Raw genomic sequence first — 20,820 nt, 5'->3', positions numbered from 1 at the left:
TTCTTTATTTTACTGTGTACAGATGGTGCAAAAGAAGACGTTTCTATAGTACATAGTAAAAAACCATAAAGTTTTCTATCATTTAATTATCTTTTACTCAGTTACGTTGGTGTGACATGAATGGCCATGGGGGGGAGATCTTTATCAGCTGTAAAATGTGTGAAAATGCAATTAAAGGTCCAAAATTTTTGTCGTACTTCACACTTTCACAAGGCCATCTAGTGGGATGGATTGTTGTCCTTGCTGGGCTGATTCTGGCCCCCGGGCCTTATGTTTGACACCCCTGACATGAACAGTTTTTGCTCTAAATCTACTGCACACCTGACAAAATTGCAGACTATGATGAAACAGCCTGCTTGGATAGAGAGTCTGTTTTGATATTGATAGCATTTACATTTGCCTTATTTAAAAAGGGTGCAGCAGACATGCACTTGTCCCTGGTCGTATTTATGGCATCCACTGCATTTTGATAAACATATATGCAGACTAAAAGTGGAACACAGTAATAAGAAGTTGATTTTTTTTAAACAAAATTATTACAAGCAGTAAGACTGCAGTTGTTTTTTTATGCGTGTGGCTTCTGGGAAACACCGGTCTTGGTGTTTATACTCTGGCAGGGTTCAACTAACAGGTTTACAAGGGTAAATTCTGTCACAGCAAACTTTTGCCTGTTTATAATTAAGACTTTACATATCAAAACAGGCACTCGACAGATGTTGTCTTTCTTGGAAGTTTTATACACTTGTTATTAAAAATAGACAGGTGCTGGGAGAGTGAAGGCCTCTGCCAATTTTATAAGATCGCTCACCCGAGATTTAATGGGTTCATACGTTTACCCGCTGAGGTGAGAGGAAAGATTTATGTCATGCTTAGGCAACTGTTTAAATTTTTAATTAGTCCACTGATCACGTGTGAAAGCAGTGGCAGGTTGATATAGAACGTGACATCAGTTTGAGAAAACACACTTACTATTGTTACTGTGCCAGTAACACTAACAGACATAAACTGGGGGATTACCACTGGATTTATTGTTCACTGGTTTTGAGAGGCAAGCTTGATATAAGCTCTCCTAAATGGATTTGATGAGTTAAACTGGCCTCCTTTGCGTTGTCTCCTCTTCATTGTTTATGGCTGATAAAGTAACTGGTGCAATGAAAAAGTCTAAAATCGATTGCAATACTTTCTTAAAAAGACAAACACCTTATTAGTTTATGTCAAACATATTTATATGATCTGCTTGCTCATCAGCTGGTGATTCTCTCCTCAGGGCTACATGCGTCCTCTCAAACAGCCGGACAGCGGCTCTATAGTGGACCCCCTACTGGTGGACGAGATGTTCTACCAAATCCCAGAGATCCTGGAGCACCACGAACAGTTCCTGGAGCAGGTCTCCGGCTGCGTGAGCCAGTGGCACGACAGGCAGACCGTTGGACACCTTCTTATCCAGTCGGTAAGCAGATATGGCAATAAGTCAAAGAGCACACATGCAGCTTCTTAACAGATGAGAACATAAGATATTTGGGCCATCATCAACACACAAATGGGTCTTAAGAAAGTGTTGGACCATCAGAACACCTTCACTGTGCCCCACCCAAATCTTTCATCACAATTTTGTTTTGTGGCATGAGCCTCAGATGAGGTCGCTTTTTCAGTTTAAAGTTTTAGCTTAAACTGCAACGGTGAGGAAATGGCCCTCACATCTTGGTGCACGTTGAGGTGTGCCGTCACACAGGGTTGTCCTGCAGATTAGGCGTTTCCTGCAGTCATTTCGGTGTGCTACCTTTACTCTAATTGTCTGTTGAACAAACAAGTTACTTGTCACTTCCTGTGCACACTAGGTGGCATTAGAGGTCCCCACTTATGCTGTATTCCAGAATAAGTCAAAGTCAGATTTTTGGAGTTCTCGGTTGGCATTTGAATCTGGAACACCCCCGCGACTTGGCTTTCCCGTTTAGGAAGTTGGAGCAGCTCTGCCTACCCTAAGTTAGCAATCTACAATGGCGTCAATGAACACGAACAGCTTTAAGACTGTAACATTTATCTAGGAAACTGCCATTAATTAATGAACACTTATTATATGTCATGGTGCATGGTGTATCATGTGTGGAACCCACAGTGAAATTTTCATGTGTGTGGGATGATGTTTATTGCTTAGTGGAGATGACCTGTAGCCACTAGGTGGTGCTATGAGCATGACTAAATGCTGACATATTAGCTGTCAGATGTCAAACATGTGACATGTTGAGACAGACTGAACAATGTACATTTGAGCTGTAACAATTTCACACCCTGTGATGAATGATCATTCTGCCATGGACATGCCCATTAACGAAAACTTAAAAGCTTCCCAATTTACCAATGGCGAGTACTTTTTAGTCGACTTCTACTGTTTTGGTCCTGGTACCAATACTGCCTTTGTATTGGAAGATTGTTATATTTTAGCATATTCAAAAACTTCATCTTGACTGTAAGCAAGAAATCCCTTCACGTGTTCCAATAAAGCTGTGCATGAGAAAGACATGGAACATCCTACAATTTTAACCATAACACTATCCCATTGAATTTTGAATTAGTTAGAATTGGTCCACAACTTAAAAAAAACAAAGAAACGAATAAAAGTTATACCTCTTCATCTGTAAAGTAAAACCTTTATGTTGATGAAAAAGATAGTGTGTACGGTGTTTCTGTGGACACCATTATTTGCAAAAGTAGGGGCAGAAATGAAGCATCTGTGCAGACATGACTCATACGACATTTACTTTCCTGTAGACGTGAGCTTGAATGAATAAACAAACTTCGAGTGAGGGGAAACTGTTTTTACTGAAAGATGGTCTATAGTTGGCAACACTAGTTTCATATTTTGTTTTTCCAGTGACCGCATGTTGACCCATTTAAAACTTCCCATGACCCAAGTGTGGCTCCCAAAGAAAAAAAAAGTGCTCCAGAGCTTCAGTGCTGGGCTAAATGTCAGATTTGAGTTTTCTAAGAATAAAGATAGAGGATTTTAATTCCAGGCTAAGAGATTTTCACTAAACAAATTCATCACCGAAGGTACTCGAATGCCAGCATTTGTTCCCTCAGTAGGTCACTACAGACCATAATCAAAACCCCTAACAACAAACTGCATGTTTAGTAGTAAGGCAGATTGAGAAATGAATCACAAAATTAAATAAACTCATTAATAAATTTTCCCTGTCTGTTTAGAGTAGATGTTCCTTTAAATGACGGTGTAAGAAATGCAATAAAAAGATAACACTGAAAATAACTGTGTGCCTTTCTAGCTAAAGCTGTTGCAACGCTCAGAATGAGGACCCCTCCCCCACCCTTTCCCGCCCTCTCTTCCGCTCTTAAAGCGGCAGCGGTCACATTCTCCGCAGGCCTCGTTGGCGCAGTAGGCAGCGCGTCAGTCTCATAATCTGAAGGTCGTGAGTTCGAGCCTCACACGGGGCATGATATTTTCTGTCTCTTTGTTTGTCCAAGTTGTTTATGTTTCATAGATTTTAGAAAAAGAATCTTACATGAAGTGTTTTGTTTATAATATAACGATAAGTTAAGATAAATAGGATTTATTAAACAAAACACATTAGACTCTAATGCAGTAAGTCCTGCAATGAAGTGCAGCCTTACTGCTGTCTGTTACGCAGCCATCTGGGAGCATTTGTTATGACAGACAAACTCAGCAGGGGTTCGAAGTTCATTTTGTCAGTCCATAAAATCCCGGACGTTACAGTGATCCCATGCTAATCGCAAACAAACAGCGGAGACGCACAGGAAATAAATACAACAATAATAGTAAACAATGACCTTATCAGGCACAACACTGACACGACAGTTTCATAAAAAGTACATTCATGTTTACATAACTGTATTTTTTTACTTTTTGTTTTTAGAATATAATATATGCACATTCAGCCAAAGGTTTTACTGAATAGTTTAATCGTCATTACATCATTATGGGTGCAAATATCAGTTGGGGTTTTTGGAGGTGGTCTAATGTTCAAAGGTTAACACATTCAGTGTATTTACAGGGTAAGGAAGCAAAGTTTCACCAGATTTTATTCTTAATCTTTCTTCCATTTGTTTCTCCCCGTGTAACTAATCTTGCTCATCTAGCTCAGATTTTATTTGTCGGACTTTTGTTACTGAGAGGCGGATGATAAGGATAGGGAAACCGGAAGTCGGTCCATTTCATCAAAGGGCAGAAAGATGATGACTCAGTGACGCTAAATACAGCACCACATTGTGGTTCTCTCTCTGCTCGTGTCCCCGACTGCTTTGTCTTCTACCCTTTTATTTGTGAAAAGAAAGCAGGTCAGGGTGATTCATCTCAATCTGCGCGTTTCTGTTGTGAGACAGAGAGGACTGCATCCTCAGATTTCTTCTTCTTTTATTCCTTTTTTTTTTAGTGCCAGTTAAATCAAGTGGAAATGCACTAACGTGAAGGCTTCTTTGTGTGCCTTAGAAATTAAAATAGTAAAATAGCTTGATCTTATATGCCATTTGTTCTGTTGTTGTCTTCCCTGATTATTTAAACCTCTTAAGTGTAGCTGGTTTATACTGGAATTTTATGTTTTGCTTTGCTAGAAATTGAACAAGACTGTGGTGTCTGTGTTTCACAACAATCACCACAACAGTCGCCTCAAGCTGCTTTATATTGTAAGAAGAAGACCCTTCAATAATAGAGATAAAACCCCAGCAATTATATGAACCTTTATTGAACCAGCAGGGCTCAGTGCATTGTGGGAAGCCCCCAGCAGCTTAGACCTATTGCAGGATTCAGGGTCACCTGATCCAGCCCTAACTATAAGCTTTATTAAAAAAGACATTTTTAAGTCTAATCTTAAAAGTAGAGAAGGTGTCTGTCTCCTGAATCCAAACTAGGAGCTGAAAGCTGAAGGCTCTGCCTCTTATTCCACTTTTAAATACTCTAGGAACCACAAGTAAGCCCTCAGTCTCAGTGCACAAACTTACTGAAATGTCCTCTTTTTCCTCTCTCTCTAGTTCTCTAAAGAAGCACTAGCTAACATGTACTCTGCATACATTGACAACTTCCTCAATGCTAAAGATGCTGTGAGGATTGCCAAGGAGGCCAAGCCAGCGTTTCACAAGTTTCTCGAGGTGAGTGTTGGATTTAAAAAAAATTATTTTATACATAGTAACGATGCAAGCTTGTCCACTACCAGCTTTTTTTTAGTGACAAAAATGTAGCTTCAAGCTTTAAGTTATGTGTTGCTTTCAGTGTTCTCATTTTTTTTTCTATTTTATAACCATCATCCAGCTTCATGGCAGGCAGGGTCAGAGTCAGAGAGACTTTATTTATACCTAAGGGGCAATTCAGATAGATGATACCTTGCCGACCATACATACAATACACAAACATCACATTGGGGGGACAGGTCTGGCTAGGTAGCACTGGCCGGTTGACCGCAGGAGCAGCTGCTGTGGAACCACTTCACCATCTTGTGGTAGAGATGTGAATTACAGGATTGAGCCAGCTGTAGAGCCACAGATACTGGTGGTTCTTATATCATCCACTTTGTCTTCATTCCCCCCCTTCTTTCAATCTAACAGCAAAACATGCGTGAGAACAAGGAGAAGCAGGCTCTGGGTGATCTGATGATCAAGCCAGTGCAGAGGATTCCTCGATACGAGCTGCTAGTTAAGGTGAGTGATTTCAAAATCGAACTATGAGCCTGCTGTGAAAGTTACTCAGACTGTTTAGTGATGGAAAGCCCACTTAAACGGAGATGAATGTGCTGTTGTTTATTCAAGGATTTGCTCAAGCACACTCCAGAGGATCACCCAGACCACCCGTACTTACTGGACGCCCAGAGGGACATTAAACGACTGGCGGAGAAGATCAATAAAGGAAGACGCTCTGCTGAGGAGGCAGAGAGGGAAGCCAGGGTCATCCAGGAGATTGAGGCACACATAGAAGGAGTCGAGCATGTGAGACATTTGCTTACCTCTGCTGATTTTAGTTTTGTTGTCTGAGCGTTATATTTTTTTCTAAAGCCGCTTTCACCCAGCATAAACAATAAAAACAATAAAATAAAACAATAACCTCCTTATATGTATGTTTTTCTCAGATTCTAAACCCCCAGAGGAAGTTCTTGAGACAAGAAATAGTCATGGAGGCGGTAAGAAACACTCCTGGAATTATATTATAAAGCTGTATTATATTATAAGGTGTGATCCTCTTGTGAAGGTTACATTCTTCTAACCCTGTACTTGTGTTCCTGTCTCTCTGTAGAAGACAGTGGGTGGAAAGAAGGATCGTTCCCTCTTCCTCTTCAGTGATCTGATCATCTGCACCACTCTCAAGAGGAAGTCTGGCTCATTAAGGCGCAGCTCCATGAGCCTGTATGTAATGCACACAGGCCGTCGGAGCACAGTTTCTAAACCATACTGCCCCCTGGTGTTAAACAATATGTACACCAGATGTTCACTTTTTTTTTCTCGATTACATCTTTCCTGTTTTTCCCTTCATCCCTCCTCAGATACTCTGCTGCCAGCGTGATTGATACTTCAAGTAAATACAAGTTTTTGTGGAAACTTCCCCTGGAGGATGTGGAGGTGGTGAAAAGTAAGACTCTTATGCTGCAGTTTGTGTAGAACATGGATCTTTAAGTCATATCTACCACCGAAACACACAAAGAACCAAAATAATTTTGTTGTTTGGTACTTTGTTATATAAAATCACCCTGAGAAGTAATGTGGAATTTGCTTTTTGCTGTTTATTTTTCACCCTTTTCCAGGCTCCACGCAGGCAACAAATAAGGACAGTATCCAGAAGATGATTGGCCGGTTAGATGAGGATCTCAGCACGCTGGGTCAGATCAGCAAGTTGGCTGAGACCCTCAGCCTCCCACACCAGGTGCTGTGAAAGATGCAGTGACAAAAAACTCCATCGTTCGCTCTCTTTGCACATCTACTTTTCTTGGACACATGGAAACTTGTTTATTTTTGATCTTTCTAATCTCCTTTTTGAAATATTCAATTATATACAGGTTGTTACAGAGACATAAAGAAAAAACTTTATTGAGCGTTTCATCTTTTCTCTCTTTCGTCCTCTTTTGTGCGTTTGCGTTGTGTTTACAGCTGAGTGTGCGTGGCACTCTGAAACTCAATTCTACCCTTTTTTCCTTTTTTTTTCAGCCCCTAGACGAGGTAATAAAGGATCTGATGGCCTCGGTGCACAGGGAGCTTTCAGATAAACAGTCGTTGGCCTTCAGTATGACCTTCCTGCCCACGAAGCTGGAGTTGACCACTGCTTCTGCAGAGACAAGCTTCATTTTTGAGTTTGCTACGCCCGACGCTCGCTCCAGCTTCGAGCAGGCCTTCGAGGAGGCCAAGAAAAAATTAGGTAAGTGGAAAAAAGATTTAGAGTGAGATACAGTATTATTTTCTCCACTAGTTCAGGAGCTGAAGCATGTGGGTGATTTCTTGTCTTGCTTGACTTTCTTTAAAAAAAAAAAAAGCTCTTACTTCGATCTAAATATGGCTAATTCTTTTTGTGTCACGTGTATTTAGCGATGAATAAGGACCAGTGGGACCCAGAGTTCCTGAAGGCCATTCCCATTATGAAGACCCGCAGTGGAATGCAGGTAAGAGCAGCGTGAAGCATCTACTGTGAAGCCGCCCTTTTTTTATCCACAGAACAGAGGAACTCATTACTTTGCTGTTTGTCTCCAGTTTTCATGCGCCTCTCCCAGCCACAGCTGTCTAGACAGCGGATGTGAAGTGTGGGTGTGTAACAGTGACGGATACGTGGGACAGGTGAGAAGAGACCGGATGCGATTATTCTGTGTTGTCTGATCAAAAAGAAAGAAAGAAAAACAAAAAACAACATAATTTGGATTCTGTAGACTGATGCTGATGTTTCCTTTGCAGGTTTGTCTGCTGAACATCAAAGATGAGCCCACAGTGGAGGCATGTATCGCTGTCTGCTCAGCCAGAATTATCTGTATTGCTGCAGTACCGGGACTTAAGGGAAGGTCAGTACACACATACTCATGAACGGATGTGACTGAGTGCACAGATAGACAGGTTGTCTCTGATTTAGAAAAGAATAAATCCGATGATGCTATGTTGAAGGTCTTTAATGAAAAGTTTTTTCCAATTTCACTGATCTGTTTTTCTACAAAAAAGAAAGTTATTTTTGTTTCTTTTTTAACCATATAAACTGGGCTAAAAGTCAGCCATATAGTATTACCTATTAATGATCATTAATAAAGTTGATCCATCTACTGTTCACTGAAGCATCATCAGAAATAGTCTCAGGGGATGGGTGGCTGTCAAGAAACCATCCTTAAGAAAGGGAAACACAGAGGAAAGGCTAAAGTATTCTTCATGTAATTACACAAGACCTGGTCTGAAAATCAGTGGCAACAGGTCTTAAGACTTCAAATCAAGAGGGGAGACGTGCAACATTCAATATTAAATATTATCCGACTTTCAAGCTTATTGTACAAACTCTGTTTTTGCTTGCTATGCTGTGTTTCCATCTATCCCTTCAAGTACCTTCTATTTCCCAGGACTTTTTCCTATATACTGCTCCATTAAATCTGTTGAAGAATTTAAATACCAGTCAAGATTAGACCCCACAAAATCTTTAATCTTTTTTTTTAATAAAAAAAACCCCCAAACAAACAAGATCAAGTGTGTATCTAACGACAGCTACTGTCTGTTCCTGACTTTATCTTAACTAATCACTCTTGACTTCCCAGGGAGCGTGGATCAGAGCCTCCTCTTGCACCTACCTCTGTGGCAGCTGGTCACACCCAGCAGCAGCTCCTCATATCCATTTCTCAGTCAACTCCAGAATTAACAGAGCAACCCACAGGTGAGTTAGTGGCTTTCTAAATTATATCACTTCATGTTCTTCTTGCGTAAGGTCTTTTGTAAAATTTGTGAAAATGCATCAATTGTATCCAGGACCAGGGGCAGAGCTTGTTCCGTTTGACAGTGACGACACAGATGACGAAGATTCCCCCAGTCCCTCTTCAACCCTACAGAGTCAGGCCAGTCACTCCACCATATCGTCCAGCTATGGCAGTGAGTAAACACTTCGGTCACACACATTTTATTTACACCTCACGGTCTCTACCAGTCCTTCAAATCTCATCTTCACCCCAAAGATGACGAGGGTCCAGGCTCCAAGGACATGGCTACAGAGACCACCAGCAGTGAGGAGGAGCAGGAGTTCCCAGTGCCGAGCTCATATGGCTCTCAAGGGATGCTGGGGGTCGGTGGCGTAAGCCGCGTCCACGCAGAGAGTCCGATGGATGGCCGTGCCATGCGCCGATCGTCCCGAGGATCTTTTACCCGGGCGAGTCTGGAGGATCTGCTCAGTATCGACCCAGAGGCCTACCAGAGCTCTGTGTGGTTGGGAACGGAGGATGGATGGTGTGTGGAATTACTGACCTGTGTGCTCAAGCGATTTTGATAAGCTATCTTTGTTTGTTTGTTGGTGTACTGCTTTCACCTAATTTTCTATGGTGCTGCCTTTGTTAGCATCCACGTGTACCAGTCCTCAGACAACATCCGAAACCGTAAAAACAGCATGAAGATGCAGCACTCGGCGTCCATCCTCTGTATACTGTGAGTCTGCCTAGCTAACTTTAAAGTAATAGAGAATTATTCAAAAACAAATTTCAAAGGTCAGGAATGCTAGATCTTATTGGATACTATCTAAATCCTGCTTTTACTTTTCCTCCTTTCATTTTTCCTTTTCACATCCTTCCTTTTTTCTTACTTCAGGTATTTGGACAACAAAGTGTTTGTGTCCTTAGCAAATGGAGAGGTGATTGTTTACCAGAGAGAAGCAGGTAAGCTCAACTGTGCACGTGATTGGAGTAAGCAATGGCTGAAAAAGAAAACGCTGTAGTGTTTGTTTTGGCATGCAGCACTTTTATTTGTCCCCGATCACAGCATCATTCCCCTTCTGTCTTGCATCCTCACTTGACCGTCCTGGCCTGGATCTTTAGTAAACTGTGTTACTGTTGATCTGGATTTGCAGGTAGTTTCTGGGACCCTCAGTCTTCTCAAACATTAGTTCTGGGTACACCTACAAGTCCTGTCACCAAAATGGTTCCTGTAGGAGGGAAGCTGTGGTGTGGCTCACAGAACAGAGTCCTTATCATCAACACAACTACACTAGTACAAGAGGTAGGTGGAAAGAATAGATGAGAGGGAAGCAGAGAAAGATTGGCTTTGCAGGTCAGAATCTGGAGGCTTTAGATTCACATCGGAATAAAAGGCCAGGCTGACGAGACTGACAAGCAGGAGCACTGGCGCGGAAGAAAGTTTACCCCCATCTCTTTCGTTGTTCCTCCCAGCACTGGTTCCAGGTGGGGACTGACAGCAGTCGGTGCGTGACATGCATGGTGGCGTACAGTCAGGGTGTGTGGCTGGCGTTGCAGGGCAGTGCGCAGGTCAAACTATACCACGCTCAGACCTGGGAGAGCCTGACAGAGGTCGACGTGGCACCAGCTGTGCACAAGATGCTTGCAGGTATGCAGAAAGACTTTTTATGTGTTTTAGTTGTTTGTAGTATTATAGTTCTTTTTATAACATTTTCCTTTTTCAAACTAGTGGAAAGAAAAAGTATTTGTCATTTTTAAACTTTAACAGTGTCTGACCACTGTCTGTTATTAATCTGACTTTGTTTGGTCCCTGTTCAGGTGCAGATGCGATCATCAGACAGCACAAGGCTGCCTGTCTGAGAATCACAGCCCTGCTAGCATGTAAGGATCTGCTGTGGATCGGCACCAGCGCAGGTAAGAAAACATGTTTAAATGGATTAACCAGATTTTTAACTTGAATTTGCTATTAAATCAAGAGTAGAGTGCGATTTGACATTGTTTTTTGTATGTGTAAATGACCTGTATTTGTATAGTGCTTTACTTAGTTCCTATGGACCCCAAAGCGCTTTACACTACATTCAGTCATCCACCCATTCACACACTTGTGATGGCAAGCTACAGTGTAGCCACAGCTGCCCTGGGGCGCACTGACAGAGGCGAGGCACTGGCGCCACCGGGCCCTCTGTAGGCAACGGGTGAAGTATCTTGCCCAAGGCAAGGGCCCAACAGGCCCAAGGACACAACGACCGAGACTGTCGGAGCCGGGGCTCAAACTGGCAATCTTCCGATTACAAGACAAACTGCCAACTCTTGAGCCACGATCGCCACCATGTGTGGCTCAAATAGCTCACTACGAGCTTCTGTTTTGTTCCAGGGGTGGTTCTTACGCTGGTGATCCCAGCAGTGAGCTCAGGAACTGTGGCCGGGACTCTGAAATTTCCCCTGGTGCCAATGGGCTCAGCTCACGGACACACGGGCCACGTCCGGTTCCTGACGTCAGTTGAACTACCAGAAGGGTTTGACATGAACTTCCCTCCTAATACAAGTGACCCCACAGGTTAGTGCTGCTTCCTTTTTTTGACATTTATTATCAAAAAAAATTTCTAAATTAGTACATATCACTGATGTAGTAAGGATCATTCTCTAATTTATTTCTTTGTTAAATTAAAATATTATATTATTTGAATAATTACACCTTTCTTAGCCATACATTTGTTTTTAAATCAAATGTATATATTTTTAAAATTAATCAATCAAAACACTACAAAAGTGCTCACCCCCACAGTCAGGTAAAGTGGACAAGCACTGTGTTTTGTATGCTTATTTATTTTTCCATTCAAATGCAATAAGGTGTATATATCACAATCAATTCCTCATTGTAGGTCCAGTGTCTCTCTTCATTTGTCAGAATTTGTCTGTTTTATCTCATAATTTCATAAGAAGCTTTTAGTTGAAGTTGCTGGTATGACATATTTTACTGTTAGGGAATTGTAAGAGGGGAAAAAAGAATTATTAAATGGCAAACTGTAATTTTATGAGTTAAAAATCACTTAGATGTGATTTAATGCCCCTGAGGTTTAATGCCATTTGTAAAAAGCATAAAAATTTCATGAAAATTGTCACTGGTTTTACCTTCTTTATGGATTTGTAACAGCAGACCGTTACTTACGGACCATTACTTACTTAATGACTATTGCATGCTTCTTTAGTTAAATGTATAAAAAATATATTTTAAAAAACATTATGCTATCATTTTTGTGAGCACATGAAGTCAACAAGTTACGTGATAATTTAGTTTAAATGTCTTTGTTAAATGTCTGAGTTTAAATAAGCTTAAATTTATCTTAAGAGATCAATTTTAAGACATCTTGCAGACCCAAAACTGAACATGTGTAGAATGACTTTTAGGTTTGTACATATCTTTTCTATTTTGCTTCAGAAATATTCCAACTTCATTCAACTTCAAGTATCACATGTGGAGTTCCCCAAGGTTCCATCCTGGGACCCCTTCTGTTTAACATTTACATGCTCCCACTGGCACAGATTATAAAGAACAACAAAATAAACTACCATAGCTATGCAGATGACACACAAATATATATCACAATGTCACCAGGAGACCGAGGCCCTGTACAGGCTCTTGGTAAATGCATTGAGGAAATTAATGACTGGTTGTGCCACAATTTTCTCCAGCTAAACAAAAACAAAACTGAGGTAATAGTCTTTGGTGCCAAAGAAAAACGATTACAGGTCACCAGAGAACTTCAGTCTATACACCTAAAAACCACAAACCAGGCGAGAAATTTGGGTGTAGTGATGGATGCAGACCTAAACTTAGAAAAACACATCAAGACAATAACAAAATCAGCTTACTATCACCTCAAGAATATATCAAGGATAAAAGATCTGATGTCTCAACAGGACCTGGAAAAACTAGTCCATGCATTCATCTTTAGTAGGCTTGATTACTGTAACAGCATCTTTACAGGTCTACCTAAAAAATCAGTCAGACAACTACAGCTCATTCAGAACTCTGCTGCTCGAGTCCTCACTAAGACCAAAAAAGTGGACCACATCAGTCCAGCTCTGAGGTCTCTACACTGGCTGCCTGTCCGTCAGAGGATAGACTTTAAAGTTCTGATGCTGGTCTATAAAGCTCTGAATGGTTTAGGACCAAAATACACCAGTGACCTCCTGACCCAGTATGAACCTTCCAGATCCCTCAGGTCATCTGGATCCGGTCTTTTATCAGTTCCCAGAGTCAGAACCAGACACGGAGAAGCCGCATTCAGCTTTTATGCTCCTTATATCTGGAACAAACTCCCAGAAAGCCTCCGATCAGCTGAAACACTCAGTTTATTTAAATCCAGGTTGAAGACTCACCTGTTCTCAGCTGCATTTGAATAAAGCACCAAATCCACACTTAGGCTTAAATTTCAAAACTCACATTTTAATTACTGATTTTATCTACTGTTCTGATTTTATCTGTTTTGATTTTATATACTGTTTTGTTTGTTTGTTTGTTTGTTAATTAGTTAGTTTGTTTGCTTGTTTTAATCAATTTTAAATCATGCTTTTTATTTGTTTTTGTTTCTAATGTCTCTGTAAAGCACTTTGAATCACCTTGTTGTTGAATTGTGCTATACAAATAAACTTGCCTTGCCTTGCCTTGCCTTGCCTTCATTCATTTATGTTCATCTTTTAGGCAATCAGTCCCAAAACAGCAGCACAGTTGATGGAAGTCTCCAGAGGCACGACTCCGCACGCCGCCGAGCTTCTGCGCACATCCCTCCGAAAACCAACCATCTAGTCATTTCCGGTGGCGATGGTTACGAGGACTTCAGACTGACTAATAGCAGTGAAACAGTGGGACGGGATGACAGTACCAACCACCTTTTGCTTTGGAGGGTTTGAGACAATCGAACTGTTAGTTTTACCAACCTGACCCAGCCTCCCTCTGGCTGAAATCAGCGCACAAGCTCCTCGTCCTTTAACCCCATCAGACTCCTCACTTTTCGGTGTTGCTGTTGCGTTCTTCTGCTCGGTCCGCTGGTCTCTATGTGCGTAACGTGGCTGTCGATTCCCCGGACTTCCTAATGAGTACGATCACTTCAAATCCAGTTTTCTTGTGTTAATGTTTCTGATGATGTGCATGTCTGTGTGTGCTTTTTCGGTTTGTGGCATCGGCCGAGTATTGTCGGCAAAAAAAAGGTGTTTAGACTGAAGGAGCCAGAAAGAGACAGAGAAGGGAGACTTGAACTATCACAGATGGACATATGTTCAAAATGCGAATGACAAACAAGAAAAGTCGACTTGGATTCTACAGAGTCTCTGCACATGAGGCTGAAAGCGGACATTTATGAAAAACTCTGGCATGAATCAGGTGAAGCATGAGCTTGTCCTTTGAAATTATGTTTTTTGGAACGAAACACTTAATCTTAACTTGAGCTTCACATAAAACGCCTCCCAGCGATCTATAAAAAAATCAACAAAAGTGAAAGATATTAACACAGACTGTAGTTTGATGGATATTTGGAATAATGAATATGCCCTTGTTTTTTCATCTAGATTTTAAGCATATCGAAGTTTTAAATGTCTGATCTTATAAGGAAGTGAAGGACAAACATCAATTCCACTGCCATCGATAATACATGTTACTGCTAACATCATCTTTCCTCCTGTTTAGTGAGAGTAAGCATCATTTAAGTGCAATATGTGGCAGTAGAGGTATGTAACAAGACTGAACACATATACTCCCATACATTCATGCACGGCCTTCACTCAGTGAGTCAAGAGATTTGTGAAAAGCACGTGTGTTCTCTGTAGAAAATCACACCAACATTTATCTTTTTTTCTTCTTCACATATTGAATTTTTGTTTAAGATGACAGAAGTGTAGATGAAGCAGTGTCCCACTACTGGTAGAGGAAAAAAAAAAGTAGATTGAAGACATTCCTTCTTAACGCGACTATGCCAAAGCCTTTTGTGTGCTAATGTGTTGACACTAAGGGATCTGAAAAGATTTCTTTTGCCGTGAAATTTTCAGTGTTTGGAGCGTTCTGTCACGAGGAGAGATAGGTGATCTTTAAAGATGACGATAGGCTGTGGTAGCAGATGAAGATAGTTATGTACAGTATTTATGGTTTTGATTTTTAGCGCCGCCTTTGACAGCACTTAATTTATAGAAGATGTAGCTTCCACTTTTCTTTTCAAGTTTAATAACGAGGAGGCTCGGTTAACAAAATTGATAACCAGGAGACAGATCTGCACACGAGTGGTGTAGGGATACAGTCCGGTCATGGTTCGGTACAATTCACAAGACTGGGTTCTTGCACTGTTTTGCATTATTTCCCTTTGCGCTGCATCTCAGAGCAGCTTTTAGGCAGACTGAAAACACAGCCACTCAACCTCATAATTGTATGGAAGTTTGTTTCCGCAGCCATCTTTAAGAAAAATTTTGAGTTAGCACGTCGAAATTTTGATTTATTATCCTGAAATTTCAAGTTGCGTGGCTTGAAATTTCGACTTACTCAGAAAAAACTTGAAATTTCGAGATGTATTACCTAATAATAACTAAATACCTCAAAATTTCGATGTAGCTCTGTCACTGTCACAAACAAGCTTCCATATGATTGAGTGCCAACTTCTAGAATATGCCTACATTCTTTTCCAGCTCCACTGTGTGTATTGTGGCACTTTCTTTACAGGACATGTAGCGCTAAAATGTATGGATACACCTCAAACACACCACATCACACAGACAGGTAGCAGTAGCTGCCAGAGAACCAGATGCTTGTAATAAGGAGAATAAGGACAAATGCTGAGCAACTGCACGTGCCTTCAGAGAGATAAAGGTTAAGCCATTTCACTTACACATGCACAGTGACAGTGAAAAGTCAGCTCTGCCTCATCTTATAGCAGTGGAAGCAAATCATGACTACAGCTTGCACACACACACACACACACGCTCACCAGCCCGGCTTTGGGGTTAATCTGAGATTGTCTTTGATCCCTCCAAGCCTAGCAAATACTGCATTGCACCTTACCAGCCATCTGGGCACTTCTCCTCAGCTTTTCCCACATCCATACATGAGGATCCACTGTGAGAGATAGGCTAACAGCTAAGAGGATTAGCTGGCCTTTGTGATAGCTGCTAACTAGCAAGCGAGCCTCTGTTAAAGTGTAAAAAAAGTGCTACTTAAGCGCTCTGTTATCCAGTTGGAAAGCATTTTCAAAAAATAGCTTTTTTTCTGGTTCCTCTGTTGAAGAAAAATTCACGTAGCCTGTTAGCAAAAATTAAACGACTAGCTAAACATTTTGGGACGCATACTTATTCGGTTTCTTGCCGAGAGTTAGCTAAAAAAGATTTATATAAATCTTGTGTGTTTATGAGAACAAAAGTTAAGAAAAAGCTAGCTTAAAAAAACCCATCTACCAGTGTTTTTGAGGAAAGCTAATACCAAACAAAGTGTGTTGGGGTTTATGTCAGTTTATAAAAAATGAAAAAATAAAGCAGCGAGCTTAGAGGTTAACTAGCTAACAGTTTTTTGTTTTTTCAGCTCATAGCGGCTTCACTATTTCCCATGATTATGGTTTTAACTTCTCATTTACCATATAATGTGATCCTGGTGTCATGGTTTATGGTACACTTAAGTAACTCTCACAAGAAAAATAAAAGGTAACGGTTTAAAATTTTCAGTTTCCGCTAACTTTGAGGTAGCAGACATTTATTAATTTTTTTAAATGTTCAACAGAACTGATTAATGTCAGTGTGTCTGTGACTGCCTGAGATAAAATTTTGTGTATTTTTGCTGGCTTGAGAGCGTCAGAAATCCCTGCAGAAAAGGAGTTAGTAGCCATATTGGTCAACAGTGAAAAAACATCTGTGCGCTGTCTCTGCTATATTTTCATGGTGTGGGGTCTAACATAACATTTTCCTAAGTTTTAAAGTACGGAAGCCTGTTTCTGCCACTGGGAAAAACAAAAACAGACAAACAAACAGTTACTCAAAAGTTGAAATTTTGAGATATGGAGTCTGTAAGTCAAAATTTTGAGATGCGTAATTTCGAAAGTTTGAGATAACCTGAACTTTGATACAATAGCTTAAAATTTTAAATGAGAACTACCTGGCTTTTAGTTTTGTGTGACAGAAACAAGCCTCCAAAGAAAAGAGTTTGGTCATGGTCAGCAAGTTTGAATACAGCTTTTTCATAAACGTAGGTTTTCTTCCGCCTTAACCGTATACTTTTACACTGCCTCAGTAGTCACACATGTATAAATCATTGAATAATCACATTTTCAGCAAGAACATTTTAACCCAGTGAAAATGAAACTGAACTGCTTCACACACAACCTTTCTCAACGTCTTAAATATGAAGTAAAAATAATCAAAAACCCGCCATCACTGTAACTGTCAGCAACATGTTTGTAAACCTCCTCATGCCCATTTGTGAACCGAGTCTTTATTGTTGTAAATATTGGTACATACTGCCTTTTTTCTGTAAATAGTGCACCCATGGTCCTCAAGTGTTGATATGAATCTAATGGCATATTTTTATATATTTGTGTAAGGTTTGTTTTTCCTGTTTGTATTTTTCTCCCCTTCCCCTCTGGCATGCGCTGTCAGTCATGTTTAAGTTATAACTGTCATAGATCTTACAAAAAAAGAAGGCAAGACGACCCCTGACAGATATTCATGTTTTCACTCCAGAACATGCTGATGTTTGCCTTGTTACAGATGTGACCAGGAAGGTAAAAAATAAAAGTAAATAAATAAGAAGCTGCAGTTTTGCACTGCCGCCTGGTCGTAACTCTGTTGGACATGTTGCAGCTGTGATGATGAGTCTATCAGAGTTGCTTCCTGTACGTAGCTGTCCTTGTTTTGTCACTGTGGTTTCCTCTTTGTAATTAAATCAGTTCACTGGCTCCAGTTTGTGCTCGTTTTCAGAAAGTTTGCACTTTACAACAAAGTATGTGTAGTCATGTGTGCACATTGCTCAAGAGTTGTGCGGTGCATAAGACATCATACAAGAGCTGGTTGGAAGGAAAAGTGTGTATTTCCTGACTGGTTTCTGGATGCTGCTGGCAGGTGGTGGATGAAATCAGCTACAAAGAAGGTGCTTCACTAAATCTTCCTAGCAATTGCTTTGGTTGCTAGTGAATTGACACAGATGCCTGTAGTTTTTCACATTTCTCTGCAAATACTAATTGCCTATTTAATAAGTACAACTTTTCAAATGATGCAACTTTTACTTGGAAGGCAAATCTTCATTTCCAGTTTGTGTCGCACTTTTCCCAGATACCAAATGGATAGTTTTTGCAGACAAGTCTGTCAGTTCCAGTTAAATTACTGCAGGAATATGCTAGTGACCAAAGCAACCACAAGGTGGTTTTTGCCAACTGACTGGGGAATACACATTTTATGCCTAGTGACAGGTAGTTGTCAGGGTTGATTGGTTTGTAAGCCTCTGTGACTGGGACTTGGATCAATTTTTGTCCCAACAGCTGCCATCAACCTCCACCAACAACCCGCAAGTAGTTGGAGATACTCATTTTGCCCTCAGGATCGGTGGCTGTTAGATGGTTGCAGACCAGTCTACCCCTTCGTTACTTGAGATTTATTCACTTTATCTTACACTGTCACCATGATTATCACACCCCGAAAATGTTGGACAAATTAAGTGCTCAGATGTTTAGAGCCTCATTATGAGGCTCTGTCCATCCGTACACGGGTATTTCGGTAGCTTCATTTTAATGTAGTTTGCTGTTTTGTCAACACTTAAATGTTTAAGTAAATGAAAATGTATATTTAAAAAGAAAAATACCTTTGTTTGCGCTGTTATTGTTTCGCGGTTTCTCATTTTCCAAATCTCCACCTGTTTTTTCGGCATGCTCTTGATAAGCATTGAATTTAGCATTTTTACGTGGACTGAGGTGTTTTTCAATAAGGTCGTTTTTGACTAACATGGTGATGTGATTCTTGGATGTTTATCCAAATTGCACTTTTTGAAGTTTTCTCCTATGTTTGATAGGAAAGTAGATAAAATGAGCAGAATACCAGTGTTTGTTTCTTTTGCTCACAGACATTAAATTAGTGGAGTTTTTCTATTGAAACTATGATATAGTACAAATTGGTGAAAAAAATAATTCTGACCAATATTCTTCACAAGTTACTGTGTTCAGTACTGTACAATTGCTACCAAAACACTCACTATGTCCAATTATATTGATTGAAAAACAGGCTAATTTCATATACACAACAAAATAATTGTACATACATACACGTTAATAAGATGACAAATTCGAATATCCCTTTGTTTCTTCTTTGTTTCTCACATTCATGAATGATACTGAACTTACCCTCACTGCCTCATGACGACAAACAAAGTAACCCCTGTGATTTTCAGCAGGCTATTGCTACTCAACTGCCTTTTAACCCACTGACCTACAATGATGTGTATTGTGATATGATAGTCCTGCAGTATAATTGAATGCGGGACATTTAGAGCACACACACAAATCCACTTGTCCCTCCCTACTTAATGACGACTTGCACACGTTGCAGCGTCTCCACAGAGTATTCAAATGTACTAAACAGTGAGGATCTGTATGATGACTGAAGGAGTCAGCACAGAGATTTGTCTGTGCTTCCTCAGCATCACTGAGAAATATTGTGAGTCATTGCCTGACACCAACTCAATAGTCCAAGCAGTCAGAAGATGGAAATCTACTTCATCGCTAATATCAGATGAAACAATACTGTATTACAGTATTTGAAAAAAGCAAGAAGCGTGTATGTGTACACCCAAGAGTGCCTGTAATTATAGATATTGTGATCAGTGTTAATCACTTCACCTAGAAGTGTTTTTAATGTTGTGGCTGATTGGTGTAGAGAAACTCTTGAACAAAATAACACCCACTGGGCATCAATTTGCGGTAATTTTGGGCTTTTAATGATTGCTTGAATTTATTTTTGGATTTTCTCTAAGTAGCACAGAGTCAAAATTATATTATATATATTATATATACAAAACACCCCCACTAATATTTGGTTAAATGTTCTTTACTAAGTTGTATCTCGACCAGACACTTTTAGTGGCCATCAACAAGCTTCTGGCATAATGCTGGTTGGATATTTCACCACTCTTCTTGGCAGAATTCTTTAAATTGTTTCAATACCTGGCAAAGACACGGCTTTTATGTGTGGTCAAGCTTTCAATAGGGTTGAGGTCAATGAGGTCACTCCAAAAGCTTAATCTTAGCCTGCTTTAACCACTCCAAAACCAGTTTTGATGTGTGTTTCAGGTCATTGTCCTGTTGGAACACCCAACTGTGTCCAACTTTCAAATGGGAAGTTGAAGAATTTGGAGTTAGTACTCCTTTTGGAGCAGTAGCTTCTTTCTTGGTTGACACCCTCTCGGTCCATGGCGAGGTAAAACAGGGTTCTCTGTGGAAAGAGATGTTGGTGTCAGGTTCCTGGGTTGTTTCCTGAAAGTCCTAACCAACTTCCTCTCATCTGACAGTGACAGTTTGGGTCTTCTTCCAGATTCTGGCAAAGAGGCGACACATCCAAATACGATTATTCGGAATAATAATCTTGGAATCTGCAAGTGTTTAGAAATGGCTCCAAGAGACCTTCTGAACTTGCAAATCTACAATTCTGCTTCTTAGATCTTCAGAGTTTCTTGGACTGTCCCATTATTCTGAGAGTTTGTCAGGCCAATAACTGCTGTCAAACAAATTACTTTCATGACAGAAAAGAGAAACTACCAGCTGAAGTCAATCATGATCACTAACAAGAAGTTAGGCCTTGTCCTTGTCATGTTAAAACACATTATACACTTGTGTATGCTGAGGGCCTGCACTGCACTGAAGCCCTCACTTCATAAAAATAGAAAGATATTTGCACATCCACACCAAAGGGGGTGGGTGGAGGGGCCAGTTGCTGGGAAGAA

The 20,820-nt window shown here is 40.4% G+C and overlaps 1 protein-coding gene and 1 non-coding gene across 2 annotated transcripts in view; both read left to right on the top strand.

The window, feature by feature from the left end:
* The window catches only part of arhgef17 (Rho guanine nucleotide exchange factor (GEF) 17), a 69,553-nt gene extending 49,775 nt beyond the window's left edge, over positions 1-19,778 (top strand). The window contains exons 4-25 of the mRNA XM_085184496.1: positions 1,268-1,450; positions 5,002-5,118; positions 5,572-5,664; positions 5,773-5,949; positions 6,090-6,140; positions 6,254-6,363; positions 6,501-6,586; positions 6,759-6,877; positions 7,159-7,366; positions 7,534-7,607; positions 7,696-7,779; positions 7,894-7,997; positions 8,730-8,845; positions 8,938-9,057; positions 9,141-9,408; positions 9,517-9,603; positions 9,763-9,830; positions 10,022-10,170; positions 10,341-10,515; positions 10,686-10,781; positions 11,242-11,424; positions 13,573-19,778. Coding sequence (XP_085040622.1) covers positions 1,268-1,450; positions 5,002-5,118; positions 5,572-5,664; positions 5,773-5,949; positions 6,090-6,140; positions 6,254-6,363; positions 6,501-6,586; positions 6,759-6,877; positions 7,159-7,366; positions 7,534-7,607; positions 7,696-7,779; positions 7,894-7,997; positions 8,730-8,845; positions 8,938-9,057; positions 9,141-9,408; positions 9,517-9,603; positions 9,763-9,830; positions 10,022-10,170; positions 10,341-10,515; positions 10,686-10,781; positions 11,242-11,424; positions 13,573-13,781 — 2,877 coding nt within the window. The 3' untranslated portion in view covers positions 13,782-19,778. The remainder of the gene's footprint in view (positions 1-1,267; positions 1,451-5,001; positions 5,119-5,571; positions 5,665-5,772; positions 5,950-6,089; positions 6,141-6,253; positions 6,364-6,500; positions 6,587-6,758; positions 6,878-7,158; positions 7,367-7,533; positions 7,608-7,695; positions 7,780-7,893; positions 7,998-8,729; positions 8,846-8,937; positions 9,058-9,140; positions 9,409-9,516; positions 9,604-9,762; positions 9,831-10,021; positions 10,171-10,340; positions 10,516-10,685; positions 10,782-11,241; positions 11,425-13,572) is intronic.
* On the top strand, positions 3,378-3,450 carry trnam-cau (transfer RNA methionine (anticodon CAU)). The gene has a single exon. It is a non-coding gene; the product is annotated as a tRNA-Met (tRNA).
* Positions 19,779-20,820: the final 1,042 nt, after the last annotated feature.

This window comes from Neolamprologus multifasciatus, chromosome 14 (assembly GCF_963576455.1).
Source record: "Neolamprologus multifasciatus chromosome 14, fNeoMul1.2, whole genome shotgun sequence".
NCBI lineage: Eukaryota > Metazoa > Chordata > Actinopteri > Cichliformes > Cichlidae > Neolamprologus > Neolamprologus multifasciatus.
This window is presented reverse-complemented; position numbering and strand designations above follow the sequence as displayed.